Below are 22,557 nucleotides of genomic sequence, written 5' to 3'. Positions count from 1 at the left end.
CTGGTTCATTATGTTGCACTTACAAAGCACAGCCCTTTGCACACAATGAGCGCTTAACTAACGCTTCGTTCGTCCATTCCTTGTTTAAGACTTGTTATGGAAATCCCTCGCTTTGGTCTCAGTTCAGTTGTGCAAAGCCACCCTCCCAGGACCGTGGCATGACAAGAGCCATAGGCAAGCAATGGGGGACGTACAGAGGAGCGACCTTCTATGGCAAGGCCACGGTCAGCAGAAAGTCAGAGCCACGCCGCCTGTCCTCTGCTGAGTCCACGTCAAGGAGACCTACCCACCGCATCCCTGGGCTCTGAAGTCATGCCCGTCCGCCCGCCCCAAAACAGTCTCAGCTGTCTCCTGAATTTTCTGCCCGCTTCATTAAAGGTGGCTCAGACTTCAGACTGTGGGTATCTGGAGGAAAACTGTCATGTAATTAAGCCAGCCTGCCTTAGAAATTAAAAAGATAACTTTTCAGGAAAGCTAAATTACCTAAATGTTATCCTTCCATGGGCCAAAGGTCCTCTTATGCAACGAGTGAATCATTAACATTTTGATTATATAAACAACGACTTGATACCTCCTCACTCCGCAGTTTTGAGAGTTTTTGAGAAGCAGTGTGCCGGGGAAGATGCAGCTCCCTATATTTGTAGTAGATGCTTTTACTAGCGAAGCGTTCCGGGGGAACCCTGCCGCTGTTTGCCTCCTAGAAAATGTAAATTGTTTTGTTTTTCTAAATTTTTTTAATGGAACAGTTTTCCCAACGCCTCTGTCCTCCCTAAAAAATATACCTTCCCAGACGCCTGTCCTTGTGTTTATTAGTTCAAGTATCGGCATGCTGGTTGTGATCCAGTTTGATCAAGAATGCTCAGAGCTAGGCTAGATCCGAGGACAATGACAATGATAGATTTATATGAAAAACTGTAATTGTGCCCATCAGATGGAAAATAGCTGATCAAATTGTGGTATGTGAATATAATGGAATATTCTTTCAATTTAATGTTAACAGGATTTTACTGAGCCAGTCTCTAACCTGAGAATGATGAAACAGCAGGCCAGAGACAAGTGCCAGTAATCAGGTAGCCTTTTAATTAATTAGTTTCATTATGAGGAAAAGATTTGCAAATTGATAATTCTGATCAGAATTCCTCCTGGCTGAAGTGAAGACAGAGATTTTATACATAAATCACAAGGAGGAAGGGAGGGGGGAAAGTGGATTACAGTCATTCCCTAGAGCCAGAGTAGTTCCCAGTAGTTCCCAGGACCAGCCCACAAATGGAAGACAATACAACGATTTTGGAGTCCAGACCAGAGTTCTGTGAGGAGAACAAGTTCTACAGTCTTTCATTACCTTCACTCAAGAAATACAGACACAAGTATGCTAGTGATTGTGAGCCTTTTCAAAGGTTTGATTGGGCATTTCAAGCTTCATGGTAAGTCTGACTCACAAGAGGGGCAATTCCATTAACAGGAACAAATGATAGTATGAAAAATTCTGAGAAACTTGGGAAGACTTGTATGAACTGATGTAATGTACAGTGAAATGAGCAGAATTAGAAAAAGAATTGACACAATGACCGTGCAAATATAAAAGGACAATATCTTTGACAAACTTCCCAGCTCTGAATCAGGATTTCTAACTCCAGAGGTGTAATGAATTCCAGAAACCAACCTCATTTATAGATAAAGAAACTGATCCTGAGTGAACTTCTCAGCTTCTAGTCAAACTAATGTTTGCTGTTCCCCAAATGGGGCATATGGTGCCTTTGTAATGGCCATCTCCCATACAGGACCACTCTCCCTTCTCCTATTTCTTGGAATCCTGAGCTCCCTTCAAGGATCAACTCAAAAAAATCTTCCAAAGAATCTTTTTCTGATTCTTCCAGTTATTAGTGGTCACCTCCCCACCAAAAACTATTTATTGCCTTGACTTTTGGTATACCTGTTGTTTCTTTTTGATTTTTTCATCTTTGTATATCCAATACCAACACTATGTTAAGCTTATGGTAAGTACTTCATAAAAGCCTGTGGAGGCTGAAACAAATACTCTCACATTTGACTGTAAGCTTCTCGAAAACAGTAAGGTGTGGGCTGTTGAGCACAAAGTAAGTACTTAATACTTGTTTGTTGAATGAAAGAATGACCTTTGAACTAATATGGAAATGTTTCATATAATTGCACATGTATAACCTATATCTGATTGCTTACTGTCTCAGAGAAGGGGAAGGGGAGGGAGGGAAGGAGGGGTAGAATTTGGAACTCAAAACTTTAAATAAAATGTTTTTAAAAATTAAAAAAAAAGAAAAATGTAAATACTTTTGTTTATTTGGTTTTGCTGATGTTCAAAGTTAAGTTCATAATAATTTAGCAAATAAAGAATTACTGTAGGGAAAAAAAAAAGAGTGACCTTTGGAAGCAAAAGCAGAGGAAGGTTTTCAGAAAATTTGAAACAATATCATGACTAAAGCTCTGGAGTAAAGCACAGGGAAGAAGGAAATAGAAATTATAATTTTAGCCATTAAAATTGTGGTGAAACCCTTCCTGTAAGACTTGATTAATAAATATTAGTTGTTGTTCAATCATGTCCAACTCTTCATGACCCTTTGGACCACACTGTCCATGGGGTTTTCTTAGCAAAGATACTAGAGTGGTTTGTAATTTCTTTCTCCAGTGGATTAAGGCAAACAGAGATTAAGTGACTTGCTCAGGGTCACTCAGCTAGTTAGTATGTTAGGCTGGATTTGAATTCAGGGCTTCCTGACTCCAGGCCTAGTGCTCTATCCATTGAGCCATCTCGCTAATACCTATGATGCATTCCACATCATGGGGGGGGCATACAAGCAAAGGCTGAGACGCATAAGGAGTTAATGATCAAACTGGGGAGACTAGATTTAACACAACAGACAATTACAGAATAATTCAGGACCATTTGTAATTAAGTGCTAACCAGTGAAGACACAATGCCTGTGATCCTGACAGCCATGTCATCTCCAACAACATATCATCTTCATTAACATTTAAGGGGTCAGGATCACTCACATCCCATAGGGTTATAGAGGAGTTGTATTTCCAGACCGCCACCAGATGGCAGCATTTTCAAACTTTCCTCTCTGCTTGAGCCATACCATTTTGGCGGGCCCAGTTGACCCATCATATGATGATGGATTCAGAGTGACCAATGAAGGGGAGCCTAGGAGAACAAACATTCCCTTACTTTTGTCCCTCGAAGTCTGACTCAGTTGTCGGTCACAGTTTCCATCCATTGCCATGGAGGATGATTCCATTAGAAAAAGCATTTATTAAAACAGAGACTTGGAAGGAAGCTTAGAGGTGGAGTCCAACCCCTTCATTTCACAGATAAGGTAGGCAGGGTAACCAAAGTGACTTCCTCAAGATCCTAAGTGCAAAGAACTGGGATTTGAACCCAGGTCTTCTGACTCCAAATCCTGAATCCTTTCTAGCACCACGGGTTTTCACACACATGTAATGACTGTGGGTCATTGCTTTGAATGGATAATTCTCACCTATTCACCCAACATCTTTTTTTTTCTTTGTACGTATATATTTTATGCCAACATATAAGTGTATTTTTTTTTCCCTGATGGAGTATACACTCCTTAAGGATGGGAATCATTTGGCCTTTGTCTTTTCATCTCCAGTGCATGGCACATAGTAGGTGCTTATTGCGAATTTCTTAAGTGACCATCAGCTCTCAAGATTTAATTCTCCCCCTGTCAGTCATAGCACCCCCCCAGCCACTTACCTCTTTATTTACCTTGGACAGCTAACATTTATAAATGTGAGGGCTGTAAGGCCTACAAAGCTTTGTATGACCTTTGACCCAGCTATGCCACTACTATGCTACTGCACATCCAAATTAGCAGAACTGGGGAACAATTTATCCAATGACAACAACATTATAGAGAAAAATAACTTTGAAAGGTCGTGTCAGTGCAATGACAAATCGTGAGTCTGGAGGACTGAAGATAAAGTCCGCCACCTGCCTCCAGTGGGGTCAGCTCCTGCCCACTCAGGGAGAGCAGATGGGGTGGTACATGTTCAGCATAAACATTCACACCTGAGAAATGGGCAAAGGTTACAAGACTTGAGATAACAAAAATGTGGGCTGTGCGGATTAGTTCCCTGCCCACCCTGTGCTGGAGAGGTGATGGATTTCAAATGCGGAAGGAGACATACATTCCCGAATATGGCTACTGCGGCCCGGCGTGTGGCTGCACTCTGTATGTTTGTTAGGAGGCTTTCATTTATTTTTTTGTTTGTTTGTTTGCTCAGTCCTTGGCAGTCAGGGGTGAGGATCCCAGACCAAAAGTTCTTGGGTGTATCCCCGGGTGTGTTCATCCATCTGTTGAGTCAACAAGCGTTTATTAAGCGCTTACTGTATGCTGGGCACTGTGCTAGGCACTGGGGGTGCAAGGAACAGAGCTCAATAGGGAGTGAGCTGCTTTCAGAGGTACTCCATGATGACAAGGCCAGACTAGTGGTCACAGAGGGTGGGAGTGGGCCTGAGCTCTTAGGGAGAAGCAAGTATGAAGGCCTCAGTTGGGAGGGGAGTGGAGGAACAAGGCTCTGGACAGCTTTTGTGGGCTGTTAAGTTGAAATGTTGACATATTTTGGCATAAGTGTCTTAGCAAGGTAAAAAGGAGAAACTCTTCTACTGCTGGACAGCAAAATATAAAGGAATTCCTCAGTTAACCTTATGGAGTTATGGATTGGCCAGTGGATAAATGCAGCTGATGCCACATTACAGAACACTTCTTTTTATTTTTTTATTTATTACTTTGGGTTTTTTTGGTGAGGCAATCAGGGTTAAGTGACTTGCCCAGGGTCACACAGCTAGTGTCAAGTGTCTGAGGCTGTATTTGAACTCAGGTCCTCCTGACTCCAAGGCCGAAGCTCTGTCCACTGCACCACCTAGCTGCCCCATGTTGTCATTTCTTATGGCACAATAATATTCTTTACTTCATATACCTACGTAGCCATGGAGACCAATGAGATCACTAAGGGAGAGAAGGTGGAGAGAAAAGAGAAACACCCCCACGACAGAGACCTGGGTTGTAGGGCAGAGATTAAGAAGCGGCAATGGAGACTTTAAAGTAGTGTTCAGACAGGTCGGGGGTGAGCCAAAGGAAAGGACTGATCAGTCAAGTCAGATTCTGAAAAGAGATCGAGAGGGATGGTGACTGGGGAACAGTTGAATGACCGTCCACCAGTAACTGTAGAGAGCGGTTTCTGGGGTCAGGGAGAAGTGTTAGAAGACAGATTGCGTGAGGGTGAAAAGTAAGTGAGCAGTAAGGAGGTGGAGATAAGGGAAGAGAGGTTGAAAACAATATTTGACAGGGTTCGTTGAAGGTTTCTTAAGGGTAGGGTAGACCTGAATTTGTTTGTAGGCCTTGGGGGAGGAGGCATTGGCCAGAGAGTGAATGAAGATGAGAAGGATGTTGGCCAGTCATGGCGGATGCCCAAAGGGGCAGCGTGCTGCTCCAGAATATTCTTAGGGTCCGAAGGTGTGGGAGGAAAGAGACATCTACTATCGAAACTCTGTCACATAGTAAATAGCACATAACAAACCCTTGTTAATTAATTGATTGATTAATTAATGTATATATCTATGGCTTGACTGACTCTCCGATGAGACTGTCAGCTCCTAATGGAAGGGACCATGTCCTCCACTTCTGTATTTGCCTACAAAGTCCCTATACAACATGTACCATATAGTCCTTCATGTGACTTAATGAAGCCCCGTAGTCTTTAGGCTTCAGTGTACCCTAACAAGGATGATTTTTTTCATCCTGATTTAACATGGGAATGGAGGTTATAGAGTCTCTGGAAGAGCACAGACAGTCTGTCCTAGATACTTTAGGTATGGAACTATCTAAAGACAAGAGGCCAATCGTGAGCTAGCACAGAGGAGTGAAAGTTGTATTAGATTGGAAACAGAGGGTCCAGGTTCAAAGTCTATCTCTCAAACATTCCCTGTGTAGCTCCTTGTGGGATTCAGATTCCTCATCTTTGTGTAGCCCGTGGAAGCCCTGGAGCTACTATTTCACTCCTGCTGGCCAGCTGAATTCTCAGAGCAAGGCTACTTTGCCCTCTTGGCCTTTCAGGGTATCTTTCTAAGATTACTGGCTCAAGCCCCCATTCCACTATGTCCTTTCCACCATCCATCGCCAGTTACACTTATCTCCCTTATTCATTGACCTGGTGATTAGGGCTCCGGTGTCATCTAACCAATTACCATCAATCACTTTTTATAAAAGGACATTTTCCTTTTTTGTCTTTTATGGTATTTTGTATTCCCTTTGTAATCATCTTGGATCATTGTATTGCTGAGAATAGCTAAGTCATTCACAGTTGTTCATCTTACAATATTTCTATTACTGTGTACAATGTTCTCCTGGTTCTACTCATTTCACTTTGCATCAATTCATGTAAATCTTTCCAGGTTTTTCCTGAAACCATTCTGCTTATTATTTCCAATAGCACAATAATATTCTATCATAATCATGCACCACGACTTGTTCGGCCATTCCCTAACCGATCACCCAGTTCACTTCTAAAAGCAGCCTGTCAAATGGATGAAGCCACCCACTCTTAGCTGCCTTCCATCCTTGGCTGTGCTGGGTTAAGCCAGGTCACTCGGGGCTTTGCTCCCACACCCGCTCCAGTGGCTGCACCTGTAGCAGCTTCCTCTTCCGACCTTTTGAAGCTCACAAACTTGCAGACTGGTCTTTGCCACCTCAATATTCCTTCTTCGAAATCAGGAAATAAAAGATACACCGGAGACAGAAGCCACAGTAGGGCCACGGGTTGGTGGCTTCCTTTCAGCCACCTGGAGGCTTACAGCAGCTGTTACCTCCTCACTTGAATGCAGCCAGGCAGAAAAGAGAACAAGGTTGAGTTGTTGGGGGCTCTTGTGCCCATTCCTGCCTCAGAAACCATCCCAAAAGCCTTTCCTCCACAGCTTGGTAGGCAGAAAAGAAACAGTCATAGAATACCCGTCTAAGGCTGTCTAGAATCCACATGGGAAATGCTGCTGTGTTCCTAAGGGCTGGGCTCTCCTCAGAGGACTGGACTAGGCCGTCTCTAGGATTCCTTCCAGCTTTCTGTCTGTGATCTCATACTTCCTTCTATGTAAAAGGAGGTGTGGGCTGGATTAGAGGTTTCCTGATGTCCTTTCTATGGAAAGATGCCCTGTGAACATGCGTTTCTGTTGTAGAATTTCTGTAAGTGTCTTGAATTCCTTAGCAACAATTCCCATATGATCTTTCAAGGCTTCAATGGATCCATACTCTTTTGAGATTGTGTTCTTTCCCTCATCTTCCCTGTCCTAACCCCAGTGTAGATCACAGTTGGCTATTCCATCTGGTACCAGATTAAAGAATTTTTATCTATAGAATTTCCCTGATTCACTATTTCTCTGTTAATGTGTGGTATTATTGTGCCTGGTACCCAGTACTGAGGAAGCCTGAAGGGTATTTTCTGGACCTTCCCCCCAATTTAGGAACTGGATGATGAAACGTGCCAAAAAATTGCAAGAGAAATGAAACATTCTGAAACAGCTTTTATCCAGAAGCTCCATCCAACAGGCAACTTTACCCAAAGTGAGCAAGTTTTTACATCCTTGGAGCAACTTCACCTTTGAGAGGACCTAGGATCTGAAAGAGAAAGGTTTTTTGTTTTTCATGTGGGTATTGAATTGTCAAAGTGGAGGGATTTCCTTTAAGCTCGTCTCCTGGGGAATTGTCATATGCCCTCGGTATTCCTCTGGGCTGTAAGATTCAGCCTCCTATGTACCATGTTGTCTTAAGCTCTAAGGCACGGACAGTCTTCAAGTGTTTGTCTTAGGGGCAGCTAGGTGGTGTACTGGATAGAGCACTGACCCTGAAGTTAAGAGGACCTGAGTTCAAATCCAGCCTCAGACCAAATACTTGACACTTACTAGCTGTGTGACCCTGGGCAAGTCACTGAACCCCAATTGCCAAAAGGAAAAAAAGAAAAGGAAGTGTTTGTCTTTTAGCTTTTAGAACATTTTCCTGCCCCAAATGCATCTTGGGAAAATCTTTAGAAAACAGCAGCAGAAGCAGGCCAGATTGTGCTGAGCGGACTTCACTGAATCACTAACCTTCCCTTTCTTTTTCAACAAAGATTCCTGATTCAGGCTAAGGTAGTTCACTCCTACGACTGAGGCTCCTTTCTGTGGTCATGCTACATTGGCTTCCTCTGCCATGTTATTCCACAAAATAAGTAATGTATCTTTGTTCTTCTCTCTCTCTCTCTCTCTCTCTCTCTCTCTCTCTCTCTCTCTCTCTCTCTCTCTCTCTGGAAACACCAAATGATCTTGGATTAAGAACAAATCACACCAATCCTCTGTTCATTCCTATAACCGATATTTATTGAGGTTCCCCAGGGTGGGAAGTACTAGATGCTGACAAGAACACAAAGAGACTGGACTTTAGCCACTGAGGCTCAATTAAGAATTTGTTAAGTTGGGGCAGCTAGGTGGCTCAGTGTATAGAGCACCAGCCCTGGAGTCAGGAGAACCTGAATTCAAATCTGGCCTCAGACATATAACACTTACTAGCTGTGTGACCTTGGGCAAGTCACTTAACCCCAACTGCCTCACCAAAAACAAACAAAAATTTGGACCCAAATACAAAGGACAAAACAATCCCCACTCTTAATGAGATTCCATTCTAATGGAGAGACAAGTTCATAGAGTAAAAGTAAAGAAGGTTTCAGCCCAGTTCTTGCCCTTAAATGCTCAAATCTTTAGCACAAGATGGAATGAGAAAATTCAAGAAGGCTTTCTAGGAGGCTCTGGGTAAGTCCAGACATTGCAGTCCTGGACGTGGAGTCATGAAGACACGAGTTCATATCCCACCTTGGACAATTATTGGCCAGATGATCCTGGGTCCAAGTCACCTAACCTCTCTCTGCCTCAGTTTCCTCATCTGTAAACTGGGGACAATAGCTCCAGCGTCGAAGGGTTTCTAGAGTAGCTAGGTGGCACCATAGTGCATAGAGTGCCAGGCCTAGATTCGTGAAGACTCCTCTTCCTGAGTTCAAATCCAGCCTCAAGATACTAGCTGTGTGACCCTCCCTGGGCAAGTCATTTAACCCTGTTTGCCTCAATTTCCTCATCTGTAAAATGAAAATGGCAAACCACTCCAGTATCTTTGCTAAGGAAACCCTAAGTGGGATCATAAAGAGTCAGACAGGACTGAAATTACACAACGGGATTGTTGAGAGAGGATGAACTGAGATAATATTTGTAAGATACATCGCACACCTTGAAGAGCTATATAAACGTAGCTTCTCTGAGGATGATGATGATGTCACTAGACCTTTCTGGGCCTCAATTTCCTTACCTGTGAAATGGATTTGACCAGATGAACTAACTCTAAGATCTTTTTCATTACTAAGTCCTGTATTTCTAGTTGCAGATCAAGGGCTGTGGGAGTTTGGAGAAGGGAGGTCAGTCTGCTGGCTGGCCAATGAGGGAAATCTTCATGAAGAAACTGGGGTGTGAAGGATGAGTAGGGATTAGGTGGGGCTTGGGGGAGGAGGATAGAAAGCAGAGGCAGAGAAGAAGCAGGAAGGCACAGTGGTGAACAGAAGCACCTACTGTGGGCCGAACACCATGCTAAGCTCTTTAAATTATTATCTCACTCCATCTTCTCAACAACCCTGTGAGATGGGAGCTACTTTTATACCCATTTCCCAGATGAGAAAACTGAGGCAGGATTTGACATCAGGTCTCCTGACTCCAGGCCCAGCTTTCTCTCTATGGAGCCACCATCTGCCTACGTAGATGCCCAGCTGTGAATCAAGGGTTAAAAAAAACTAAAAAGACAGTCTCTCATGACAAAAGAGTAAGAGGCTTTTTTTCTTCTGTCTTGATTTTTTTTCAATTAAAAATAGTATTTTATTTTGGCAGAAAACATGAATCCAGCTCTAACTTTTGTCACTCTAAGTGGGGAACTGAAAGCCAGACGGGCAGAAGACGGGATCATCATGGATCTGCCACTTTGTCCCACCCATCCCAAGGTCGATCATCGGTTGGCTATAACCATCTTCTGTGTGCTACGTGTAGCAGCACATTTTAAATGGATTTTGTTTTTGTTTTTTAATCTAGGATGTTATAGAAGTCCAGGACTTAATCAAGGTTGGTTCTCAGCTCAAGCTGTGAGCTCCCAGGATGAGTATTACTTATTATCGGTAAAACACAGATTTGGGAAGGGTAAATAGAACCTCGGCCAGTCCAAATTCTGAAATGGGGTCTGCAGACTTCGCCAGACTGTCACAAGGGTCTAAAGAAGGTGAAGAATGCCTGGACCGAGTTCAGGCATGAACCGAGCTAGCCGTGTGAGCAAGATGGCAGCAGGAAAGGCTCTTGGGGGTCCTCGTCCCTCTGGCGTTACTGGTCCCATGGGCTGCTGGGGGCTGTAAAAGCGGAGGGTGGCCGGTGACTCCGTCCTGAGAAGCCCCTTATCTCAACTCCTCACCAGGTGGTGCTGGGCAATGTGCTGGTTCAGGATGTCCATTATTCTCCAGACACCAAGTACCTCCTTGTTCGGATTGACGACTCTCATGGAAGGTAAACTTTGAGGCTTCCCTGCCTGGGAGCTGATTTTAGCCCCTCCATGCCTTCTCATCCTGGGTAATTTCTGGCCTCCGTCTCTGTAAATTCCCCCTAGAGACACACTTAACATGCTATAAGCGTTCCTCCAGGGTTTCTGTTTTGTTGCATTTTTTTAGCATTTTCTAGGCACCAGTGCTATATTTTTGGGATAGCGCCCCGTTTTCAGGGGGTGCATGAATTTGATGTCATTGACCATATGCCCTGGGCTGCTTCTAGTCACCGTGTGCCTCTGTCCTTGCATTGTCCTTTGCATAAGTGACCCATGACTTGTGAAAAGGAGGCATGATTTATTGCCCCACATGCTTTTCTAATAGCGTAAGCACATTTTGGACTGCTTAGTTTCCAGAGATTTTTCCTCTGTCTTTGCCTCTTTGTGGCTCATACAGTAAGACTGGCCATCCCTTTGCTCACTAGAGGTTCTTTAGTAAAGAGCGACTTGGTCTCATGTGGTCCTTCTCTTTCCCCTCTCTCTCTCTGATGGGGAATATAACAAGTAAGGGAGGTATAGGTGGGACCCTGTACAGAACCGTGCCTATTTAATAGTATCAGGGGCTGGCAAGGGTGCAAAATATATGATGCTGCCTCTCCATCCTTCTACAAGGTCCTTCCTAGAGAACCTGGAAGTGAACACAAGGAATCTGACAGAGATTGACAGTACAGGGAAAGTGCAGGGACTCTTGCTCACCGTGAAGGGCGAGGGAGGCGGAAAGACCCAAGGTTATGACTTCTACTCCAGATTTTTTGCCCCCTGGCTTGGTATAAGGGAAGACCCCATCACAGGTGAGTTTGTGCTGGAGGTGGGGAGTCAGCAGGGGGAGCACCCTGATTCACGCACCCTTAGCAAATCAAGTGAGCAAACACTTCCCGAGGGCCCCCCCCCCAGGCTGTGCTAAATGCTGGGGATGCAGGGAAAGGCCAAGACGGCACTGATCCGACATTTCTGGCTGCGCCCCCGACCCACGTACCTAGCAGGCCCCAAGTAATTCACTTAGGCACTGGATAAAAGGCTTCAAATGAGAATTTCTTTCTGAAAATTTCAGATGCAAACATCCCCAGAAGTCCTCCCAGATCTTCTCTCTGTTCCTTCCATAAGTCTGTGCCTGCTTTGCTCTGCCCGCAGTAGGTGCTTTAATAGATGTTCCTTGAATGAAGTCCATCTTCACCATTCTCGGAGCAGATAGTAAGAATTTATGAAATGACCCTTGACTTGAAGGGTGCAGATCAGCGCTCAAGCTGGGTTGAGAGGGGGTAGAGAACCAGAGATGGCTTGTGCCTTTTTGCTCCTCCCGTTTGCTTGAAGAGCGGGTCTCCCTGATCTCGGACTAACGACCCTGAGCACCCCCTGCTCCCATCCACTCTCCACATACTTATAAACTGATATCCAAGCAAGAAGTTCTAATGCCCCCTTGTCGCCATTGGTGTTGACACCCCACCCCCATTTGGCCCCAGATCACTCTTCCAGGCTGCTTGCGTGCTATTGCTCCTGTCAGACGGGCAGACTTGGTGTTCTCAGGCTCCCCTTCCAATGGCTGCTGCTCCCTGGCCTCATTGCCAGTCAATTCTCAGCCTCCCTGGCTTTCTCCAAGGCTCACCTGCAGTGCCCTGGCCTGCCTGATGCCTTTCCTGGTTCTCTCCCCCCTTAAAACTATCTCTCCCAGAATTAGCCTGTATTTACATTGTAGTTGTTTTGTATTTACTTCGCTACTCTCAGTAGAATGTAAGCATTAAGTGAATTGGATTCGCCTCTCCAGGCCTGCTTTCCTCCTGTGTAAAATGGACAGGCTGGACCAAATGACCCTTAAGTCGCTCCCTCCTCCTTTTGGAAACCAAACGAGGCCTCGGGAGCCCCTCTCACCGCATAGGAAGCAGGGCAGTGACATTGGGGCTGGTTGTCCACATCCCTCTCCCACGTTAGAAGGGCGAGCCCAGGGGCAGACACAGGTGAAGCTATGACCGATAAGGCTGCAGAGGCGAGTGTGGGCCCAGCTCAGGCCCTGCTTGCTGCAGACTGGGAGTCAGAGGCCAGTGGCAGGTGGCAGAGGCCTGGCCGGCGGCAGGACCTTGCTGCTCCCCCAGGAACAGAACACATGAAGGCAGCATTTGCTCCAAAAGGTGGAGCTCAGCAATTAAGCAGTCTGAAGGACTCAGGAAAATACAGTAACCACAAAACCATCCCCCTGCCAGCCCTCCCTCCCCTGGTGAGGGGGAGTTCTGGGGGGGCCTTGCACAGCTGCTGAGCTGGCTGGAGAGCCTTCAGCCAGCCCACCGACACAAAGGGATTGTCACGGCAGCCCTTCCTAGCTGGCGATGTCTCTGCCTCCCGTAGCACTTAAAGATCTTCTCTCTCAATCCACCCATCTTTGAAGTGATCATAGGGTTTCAGATAGAGTTGAAAGGACTCTCAGACAGCCTCCCTTCTAGCTCCTTCATTTTACAGATGAGGAAACTGAGGCCCATAGCAGTTCTATAACTTGTACAAGGTCACCCGGGGAGTATCCATAAATAAGTATTTTAAAATACCTACTATGTGCCAGGCCCAGGATCCAGAGACCAAAAAAGGAACCATCCCTACTCTCAAGGAACTTACATTATATTGAGGGAGAAAACATGTGTGTCTACATGTATGTGTGTGTGTGTGTGTGTACACACATACACACAAACATATAGAGATAAACACATATACCAGAGAAGTACAAAATAAATGTGCAGTAATTTGGGGCAGGAAGACCCTCAAAGCTTGGGGAAGGGAGAGAATCAGGAAGCGCCTCTCCCTTCCTTCAGGGTGACCCCTGAGCTGAGCTTTAAAGGAAACTAGAGATTGTAAGAAGCAGAGGTAAGGAAAGGGGATATTCTAGGCCTGGGGGACAAGCAGTGCAAGGGATGGAGGATCATGTGAGGAGCAGCGAGACGGCCAGTTTGGCTGGGCTCTAGAGTGAGCCTGAGAGTGGCATAGGCCCCAACTCACTCCAAGCTCTCCGTTCTTGGACTGTTTTGTTCGTCCCACCAGCATCTGTACTAGCAGGTCTAATGATTACAATTCAACTGTCAGAGATCTAGAAATAACCCTTGTGTGGGGAAAATACATTCTTGGTTTTTGTTTTTGTTTTTGCTTTTTGGTAAGGCAATCCGGGTTAAGTGACTTGCCCAGGGTCACACAGCTAGTGTCAAGAACTCAGGTCCTCCTGACTCCAAGGTCGGAACTCTATCTGCAGTGCCACCTAGCTGCCCCAGAAAATACATTCTTACTACTCTCCACTATAATTCCTGAGCCCCCACTGATGTGCTTTCTAGCTACACAAAATCAATCTCAATGACACATTGACTCTTAAATATGAAACATTTACTAAACATTAAGGTAAAAGCAGCAACAATAATAATCATATTTATTCAATAGAAGGCAAAATCACTACAATAACATAATCAACCATCCATAAATCTGGGTCACTTTCTCCCACCAATGCACAGAGTATTCAGGGGGAGTTAGTTGCACACATTTAGAAGAACTGGGCAAGGACATGGGTAAAGAAATTCATGTGCCCAGAACAACCTATGACTCTAGGATGCCAGTGATCTCATTTAGAGATCAGTCGATACCATGCATCTTAGCACATTTATCTGAGGGGCATTTTTCTCTCAGTTCCTCAAACCATATCATCATTTTATTTTTTCACACAAATGTTCTTTTTGAGCCCCTTTCAGCAAAGAAAATGTTCATATGTGAAAGATATATAATAAGGCGGGAAAGGTAGTTTGTAGCTAGGCTATGAAGGGCTTCAGCTGCCAGACAGACAAGTTTATGTTTTACCCTAAAGGTAATAGGGAGCCACAGAAGCTTCTTGAGCAGGAAAGAGACATGGTTAGAACTGTGTTTTAGGAATATCATTTTAGCAGCTATGGAGAGGATGGATTAGAGAAAGGAGACCCTGGAAACAGGGAAACCAAATACAGACTAGTTGCAATGGTCCAGGCAAAAGGTGAGGAATCAGGAGGACCTGAGTTCTAGCTGTGTGACCCTGGGCAAGTCACTTTACCCCAATTACCTCAAAAAAACCCCAAACCTAAGAAAATCAAATGGAAGAGTAAGCATTTCATCCTAGAAGTTGTGAAAGCAGTGTGCTATAGTGGATATAGGGACCTGGGAGCCAGAAAGACCCCATTGAAGTCCCACCCCTGCCCTACTCTGGCCAAATCTCATCACCTTTCAGGGCTCTAGACTACTCTCTCTGTTGTAGAGAAGGTGCTAACTCACTTTGGCAGAGGGAATTTTCTCCCCTGGGAGTTCCCGAATAACAGTGAAATCCCAGGTCCAGGCTTTCTTCTTGTCCTAGAGGTAATAGGGAGCTACTGGAGTCTTTTGAGCAATGGGGCAACATGGTAAGACTTATGTTTTAGCAACTGCACTTTGGTAACTGGGGTGGGGGCAGAATGGTTTGGAATAAAGAGAGACCTGGCACAGGGAGACAATTAAGAGGGTATCTCATGGAGGGAGGCAGGATTGAGAGGCCACTGGCATTGATTACAAGTCTGACCCAGCGAGGGCCAGATTGGGAATTCATTAGACTTGGCAGCCAGTTTCGTGAGTGGGTCCATATCATCTGCCCTTTCCAAATCTTAGGACTCTTGGTATATCCAGCACCATCATATTGTCTTGTATTCATTAATTCATTCTTTTATATAGAAATCCTCAGTATAAATATTAGCCATAACTGTTCAGCAAACCTAAGCATCTGCTGTGTTCTGATCACTATGCTTACTTTGGGATGGGGGGGAGAGATTGTTGCGGTTTCTGGGTGTGTCGTGGGGATTGTCTCAGAGAATTCAGTCAGACCACTTGTAATCCAAGTATAGGCATTTACTGAGGAAGACACCCCTCAGAAGCGACCTAGGTTCCAAGAGGAACCCAGAACTTAGTAAGACAAGATAGGTAACTTGATAGTATAATGATGCTGATTATACACCAGCAATTATGAATATTAAAAAGGCAGGAGGGGTTTGTTAAGGGATTAGGTAATGGGGAGGGGTCCCTTCTATGGTTTGGTGGTCAAACATCCTGGTCATGCTGCTTTCTGACTGGCTAGCTATTGTGGTCCTGTCTTGGGCCAAATGGATGATGTGATTGCGGTTGGGTACGAGAACACACTTGTTCAAATGTGTGAATTGGATCTGGGGGCAGTGGCTGTATGGAGTCTGGGGATAGCTTTACTAGCATCAGGATGATACACTTTTGTATCACCTGAAGTTTTGTCATGGGAGAATTGCTTTCGCGTCAAAGCCCCTTAACACATTTACTATGGAACACTCAGCTGTTCTCTTCCGAATTGTCTTGAAACTCTTTCATTTTTGTGAAGGGTCTGCCCATGCCGTTCTTGGTAGCTACTGGTCCCAGCAGCTGGGGAAGAAGGAAATTCAGCGTAAGAAGAGTTTCCTTCTTCAGTAATTTCTTTGAGTTTTTCTGGGGGGTGGTCTATTATATTACCATCTTTGCTAAAGGATATCCATTTCTTCCCTGTTCTCCAGTTAATTCCATGTTTAGTTATGAATCAACAATCAGGATCAGTCCTGTAGTAAGTCTGTGAGCCAGCCAAGGACAAAATGAGATAGTTCCTGCCCTCAAGAAACTTACATTCTATTAGAGAAGGCAATAAATACTGGGGCAGCTAGGTGGCGCAGTAGATAGAGCACCGGCCCTGGAGTCAGGGGCACCTGAGTTCAAATCCGGTCTTAGACACATAATACTTCCTAGCTGTGTGACTCTGGCCAAGTCACTTAACCCCAATTGCCTCACTTTAAAAAAAAAAGAGAGAAAGCAATAAATAAGCAGTAAGCACATATAGCCGGAGGCTTAGAATGAGGAGGACCTGAGTTCAAATCTAGCCTCAGACACTAGCTGTGTGACCCTGCACAAGTCACTTAAAATGGAGATAATAATAATTCCTGCTTCCTAGGGTAGTTGTGAGGATCAAATAAGGTAGTAAGTGTAAAAAGGTTAGCATAGTGTCTGGCCTATGGTAAGTGCTTTATAAATGTTAGCTATCATCATTATTATTATTATTAAACAAAATAAATACATGGTAAGGGTTTTTTTTTGGGGGGGGGAGGCATGGGCAGCTGGGGAGGAATCACAAACATGAGATAATGAAGGGTATTTCAAGTGTTTTTTTTTTTTGTAGAGGATGAAATAACAGACCTTGTATTGCAGAGGCTTTCATTTTAAGGTCATTCAGTGGGTAAAACAATCTATGTTGTTACCAAGTCCAAGCATCTTCACGGAAGGGTCAGAATTACTCCTGAGAGACAGCACAGTGTAATGGAAAGATTTGTGGACCAGGAGTCATGAGAACTGGACTGTAATCTATGCTCTGTCTATAACTACCCGTGTGACTTTGGCCAAGTCACTTCATCCCTTTGGGCCCATGTTTCCTCATTAGTAACATCCTAGAGCCAGGCTGGACAACTTCATTGGCATTTAATTAGCTTGGTTGAGAGAGGAAACCACCATGGACAGCCTCCTAGTTTAATTATTCTTGCTAAATAAGTGCCAAAACTGCTACCGAAAGACCGAAAGGACTGTTAGGACCCCTGTAAATTTTAGCTCCCTGGGATGAAGCCCAGATCACCCTACCCTAGTTATAACTCCCACTTGAGAGGCAGTGTAGTGCAATGGAGGGAGAAGGGGAGAAACACTAGATCTTGGACACAAGGGAGTCCATGAACTTAGAAGGAAAGAAAATGATATCTTAGTTTTCATTAACCTCTAGCTGAAAGATAGCATTTCCTTCAGTTATGAATTTTGAAAAAATATTCTCAGGAGGGGTCCATAGACTTCACCAGACTGCCAAAGCGTCCATAACACACAAGAGTTATGACCCTTGGAGCAAGGTCACAAGGGCTAAAGTGTGCCACCTGAGCAATGGCCAGTGAACTGGAAGGTGGGTAATGACTTGACTTTATTTTGTTTTCTCTGTAGCTTGTCAGTGCTCCCCCCCCCCCCCCCCCCCCCCCCCCCCCCCCGTAGGGGAGGAATGAAAATCTCGTTGCAGAACGGCTGAAGAGTTGACATTTTGTTTTGGAAGGGAGTTTGACCATTTGAAGGTCACCATGTCAAGATTTACATTACTTCTGATTGCTTTTGCATAATTGCTAAATACAGATTAAATACAGAATTAAAGGGAACATGGTTGAAGATCCTCTTATGCAATGGGCATTTTTGAAAATTGTAGAATAAAAGATATATCTTAGTGTAGATTTAAAAATTATATGGAAAGGGTGAGAAGGTCAGAAAGGGTTGCCATCTCCAAAGTGGTAACCTGCAATGAATGTAATGTCTGAACCTCAATTAAGGTGCATTGAATGCAAATTAGATGGTAAGCTCCTTGAGGGCAGGAACTGTCTCTTGCCTCTTTTTGTATCCCTAGTGAGGTGCCTGGCACAGAGAAGATATTCAATAAATGTTACTGAGGAGTAAAATCTTGAGTGCAGCCTGTGCTGTCCATCCATGCCACTGACTGGGGAGGGTGTGCATGAGGACATGAGGTCGTTTTCTTGAGGGCCCTGTCCTAGGTGGTCCTTCGCATTCCTCTCCAAAGTCTCAGGTGACCAAGTCAGAAAACTCAGAAAGTGTAGCCAGGTGTGGTGGTCAGATACTTATTAGAAGTGCTGTGATCCAACGGAAAGAGGACTGAGTTTGGGTGGAGAAGATCAGGGTTCAAATCCTGACTCAGCTACTTATTACCTTCATAACCCTGGGCAAGTCCCATGACCTCTCTTGGTCTCAGTTTCTTCCTCTGACTATATGAGGTCCCTTCTAGCTCAAATCTATGATTCCAGTGACATCTGTGCTTTTAATGAATGATTGTGTATGGATGCTGTAGGAGTGTATGTAATCCACTGTACAGCAGTCCTTTGGGGGGGTGGCAGGGGGGTCCTTCTCCCCCTTCAGAGCAGGAGTGGAGATTCTCTGACCCCTTCCTGGTAGCCAAGATGGTTCCTTTCGGTGGTTGCTGAGTGGGAGCTCTGGATCTGATGGGGTGCTTGGGTGCTTGTACTTGGACCCCAATTTCTCCTTAGCCTCAGAAACACTATCCCTGACAGTTTCTCCCCAGCCCAAGGACACTGTGCCTAGCAATTATACATGAGTGGGCCCCAGCAAGACCCTTACCTCTTTCCCTGGTGCAGTTACAAACAGCACCTGAAGGAATTATTAGTTTGAACTGGCTTTGCACTGGGTCATAAAGACATTTTTACCTACTGGACTATCTATACTACCGCCCTACCTCATTATCTACATCCTGGACTCCTCCTTATCTGTATTCTAGACTTAAGACATATGTATACTCCCTACATCTATCTTGTCAAACAAGACATTGACTGGCGGCAGACTGGGCAACTCTCAGTTGTCCCTGACCACTAGTTAACTTAGTGATGTAGCAGGCCGAAAACCACACCTCCATGTGGCCCCCCTTTGTGGGCTTTTCCTACTGAACTCTGGGTAGAATGTCTGCGCAGTAGGTACAAGAAGTGCATGTTCTTTTAAGAACTGACCACTCATTAACCATTCCCTAATCCCACCCTGAATCACCTTGTTAGCATATTTTGCACGTGTTTTATTGTATTTTATCCTATATAAACTTTAACTGTACCCATCTAAGATCGTAGGATCCTTTAAGAATCCTTGCTCACTGAAAAGCATAACAATAAACTTTTTTGCCAACTTGACTTAAAGAATGCTTGTCTGTGAATTCATTCCAGATGACCGTCGTGTACTTCAGTCTTTGAGGCGTCACAACCTCTCAGACTGCAACAGATCTACAAAAGGGGCCGTCTCCAGCCCTCTGGCTCAGATTCCTCGGAGCTCCAGCAGGTTGGCCAGGGAAGGAGGGGAGTGGGGAGACTTTACCTCCCTCCATCTGGTATGAGCCCACGGCTTCCTAGGCAGACTTGTGCCCGGAATAGGGCTGCCTCCACTGGTGGCTTCTTTCCTCTGGTACAGGCCATTGAGAGATCTAGAGAGGCAGCTGGCAGCATCCTCTTCTCGGATACCTGAGCCATAGGGTTGAGGCTACTGGGCAGCTGCAGCACAACAGCAGAGGCAGAAAATGTCAGCTGAGAGGGGGAGGGTCACCCTGTCTGGGGAGAATGGAGAGGACAGGAAAGGAGAAGGGAGGGAAACAGAAGGAAAGAGAGGGGAGGGGAGGAGAGGGGAAGGGAGGAGAGAGAAGGAAAGGGAGGGGAGAGGAGGAGAGGGGAAGGAAGGAGAGGGAAGGAAGGGGGGAGGGGATAAGAGGGGAAGGGAGGAGAGGAAAAGAGAAGGGAGGGGAAAGGGAGGAAAGGGAGGGGAGGAGAAGAGAGGGGAAGGAAGGAGAGGGAAGGAAAGGGAAGGGAGGAGAGGGGAGAGGATGAGAGAGGAAGGGAGGGGGAGGGGGAGGGAAGAGGAGGGGATTTCTGGGGACTCAGTAGTTTAAAGTTTGGAGAGCGTTTTCTGTGCTTGTTCTCAAGTGATCTTCACACTATCCCTTGGGAGGTAGTGATACTGGTATTAACATCTCCATTTTACAGATGAAGAAAATGAATCTGCAAGAGGTTAAGTGACCACTCAATCAACAAAAATGGATTAAGCATCTACTATATGCCAGGTGCCAGGAATTCAAACAAAAATGAAACTCCCAGGTTTAAGGAGCTTACCTTCCATCAGGAAAGACAAGTGTGTGTGTGTGTGTGTGTGTGTGTGTGTGTGTGTGTGTGTGTGTGTGTGTGACATAAAATCAATACAGGGTAATAGGGGGAATCAGAAAAGGCATCATGTAGAAATTTTAATGATGGAGATGAGGAGGGAGTGCATTCCAGGCAGGGGTACAGCCAGGGCAAAGACTTGGAGGTGAGAGATGAGTGAGGAAAAATAAGACCAGTCTGGCTAGACCGTAGAGCTCATGAAGTGGAGTAATGTATGAGAAGACTGGGAAATAGAACAGGGCCAGGAAGTGGAGGACTTTAAATGTGAAAGCAGAGGCATTTATCAATCCTAGAGGCAATAGAAAGCCACTAGGATTTGGTGAGCATGGTAATTATGTGGTTAGATCTATGCTTTAGGAAAATCACTTTGGCAGCTTCACTAAGGTGGATTGAAGAGGGGAGAGACCTGAGGGAAGGAGAACAATTAGCAGTAGTACTGGTAAGAGTTGATGAGGCACATTTTCAGACACCGTTAGTGTGGGAATTTGTTCTACTTCCCCATGTATATTTGTTATAAGGGCTTTGGTTTTTTGTTTCTTTTTTTTTTTTGAATGGGGAGAGGGTAGGAAGGCAAGGGGGAGCAGGGATAGGGGAGTAAAGAAAGCAAGAGACAGAGAGAAAGCAAGAAAAAGAAAGAGAGAAGGGGGAGAGGAAGGAAGGAAGGAAAGAAGGGAGAGAGAGAAAGACCTGTGTCTGGCACATAGGAGGTACTTAATAAATGCTTGTTGATTTTTGACACCCCCTCCAAAAAAAAAAGTGATAAGAAACTGAACCAGTGTGGTGGCAGCCCTACGAGTTGAGATAAGGGAATAGATGTGAGAGAATTTGTAGAGCTGGGAATGACAAGATAATTGAATACATGGGGGGGAGGTGTCAAGAATGACGTTGAGGTCAAAGATCATAAGATCACATATCTAAAATTGGAAGGATCATCTAGTGTAACTGCTTCATTTTACAGATGAGGAAACTGAGATCTATAAAGGTTAAGCAAGTTGCCTAGAGAGAAATCACTAGTCCCATGTGGTGGTAAGACTCTAGCCTGGTTTTCAGATGGGGGAAGGATTTTTTCACTATACATCCCTAATTTAAATTTGTACCTCTTAACACTCAAGGTCATTCAACAGATCAGGAGTAGAACTGTCAATCAATCAGTCAAATAAGCATTTATTAGGCTCCTACTATATGCTAGGAATTGTGACCAAAACTTGGTGAGATCTGTCATTTTGTCCAGGGAGATTGGCTCAAAACAATCAATCCCATACATACATCGTATGCTAATTATGGACAAGGCACAGCAATGAGCATAAAGGAGTATGAACTTCTGAGCTTGCACAGACCCATGAAGAGTTTACACTGTAACAGGATACAAGGGACAGACATACAGAGAAGGCTATACGTCACAGGTGTCAAACAAATGGAACCAACAATTAGGAGTCTACAGATGTCTCTGTAGGCTGAGACATTTAGGGATACCCTTGCAAAGGAGAGACAGGACCTGAGCTGAGTGTTGAGGGGTGGCCTTCAGATAGAGGGACAGGAGTAAGGGAGGGCATTCCAGATGATGGAATGGCCTGAGCAAAGGTGTGGAAGTGAGAATGCTCGAGTCCTGTCTGCGTTCTATCTAGAGTTTCTTCATCCTTTTTCCAGTTGTACCATTTTACTTCCCTTTCTCTAAAGCCCTCAAATTCCAACCAGAGAATTTGGAAACCATTATAAGAACCAGGAAAACAGTCCCCAGGGTCTTTGAAAGGGGTAGAATCTGCCCAGATCTAATCTCAAGTCTCCTTCCTTCCCAAGTGACAGGTGCTCATACAGCTCAGTGACTTGTAAGTGGGCATCATCTTTAAGTGTCACTGACCATTCCAATCCATTTGCTGCTCAATGCAATCTGGGGAGAGCTGCTTTTTTTTTTTGTCCTGTTAGCCTCCAGATTTTGTTCAGCTTAGAAAAATGAGCCATGCTCAGGTGAGGAGGCTGTTCCCATAACTGTGTTTGCAATCAACGGATTAGTTAATCAGCCATGATTTATTAATGATGAACTAATTATACCTGATTGTGCAGTTCTGCTGGCTAAATGGAGCTTCGAAGGAGTTATTTTATTAATCATCACTGCGTTAATTGCAGACACTTACAGAAGGACCACTAATTAAAGATGCAGCCCTATGCAAAATAAG

The 22,557-nt window shown here is 44.8% G+C and overlaps 1 protein-coding gene across 1 annotated transcript; it reads left to right on the top strand.

Moving 5' to 3' along the window:
* Window positions 1-611: 611 nt before the first annotated feature.
* On the top strand, window positions 612-17,744 carry PBLD (phenazine biosynthesis like protein domain containing). The gene is given in 10 exon segments (XM_078150601.1): window positions 612-706; window positions 7,514-7,613; window positions 8,158-8,256; window positions 9,950-10,059; window positions 10,148-10,177; window positions 10,521-10,609; window positions 11,256-11,434; window positions 16,003-16,077; window positions 17,660-17,713; window positions 17,716-17,744. Coding segments are annotated over 10 exon segments (849 nt in total). The 5' UTR covers window positions 612-622.
* Window positions 17,745-22,557: the final 4,813 nt, after the last annotated feature.

This window comes from Phascolarctos cinereus, unplaced genomic scaffold (assembly GCF_003287225.1).
Source record: "Phascolarctos cinereus isolate Bilbo 61053 unplaced genomic scaffold, phaCin_HiC Scaffold_3;HRSCAF=262, whole genome shotgun sequence".
Classification (NCBI taxonomy): Eukaryota; Metazoa; Chordata; class Mammalia; order Diprotodontia; family Phascolarctidae; genus Phascolarctos; species Phascolarctos cinereus.
Note: the sequence above shows the minus strand (reverse complement) of the source record. Positions and strands in the feature narration are given on the sequence as shown.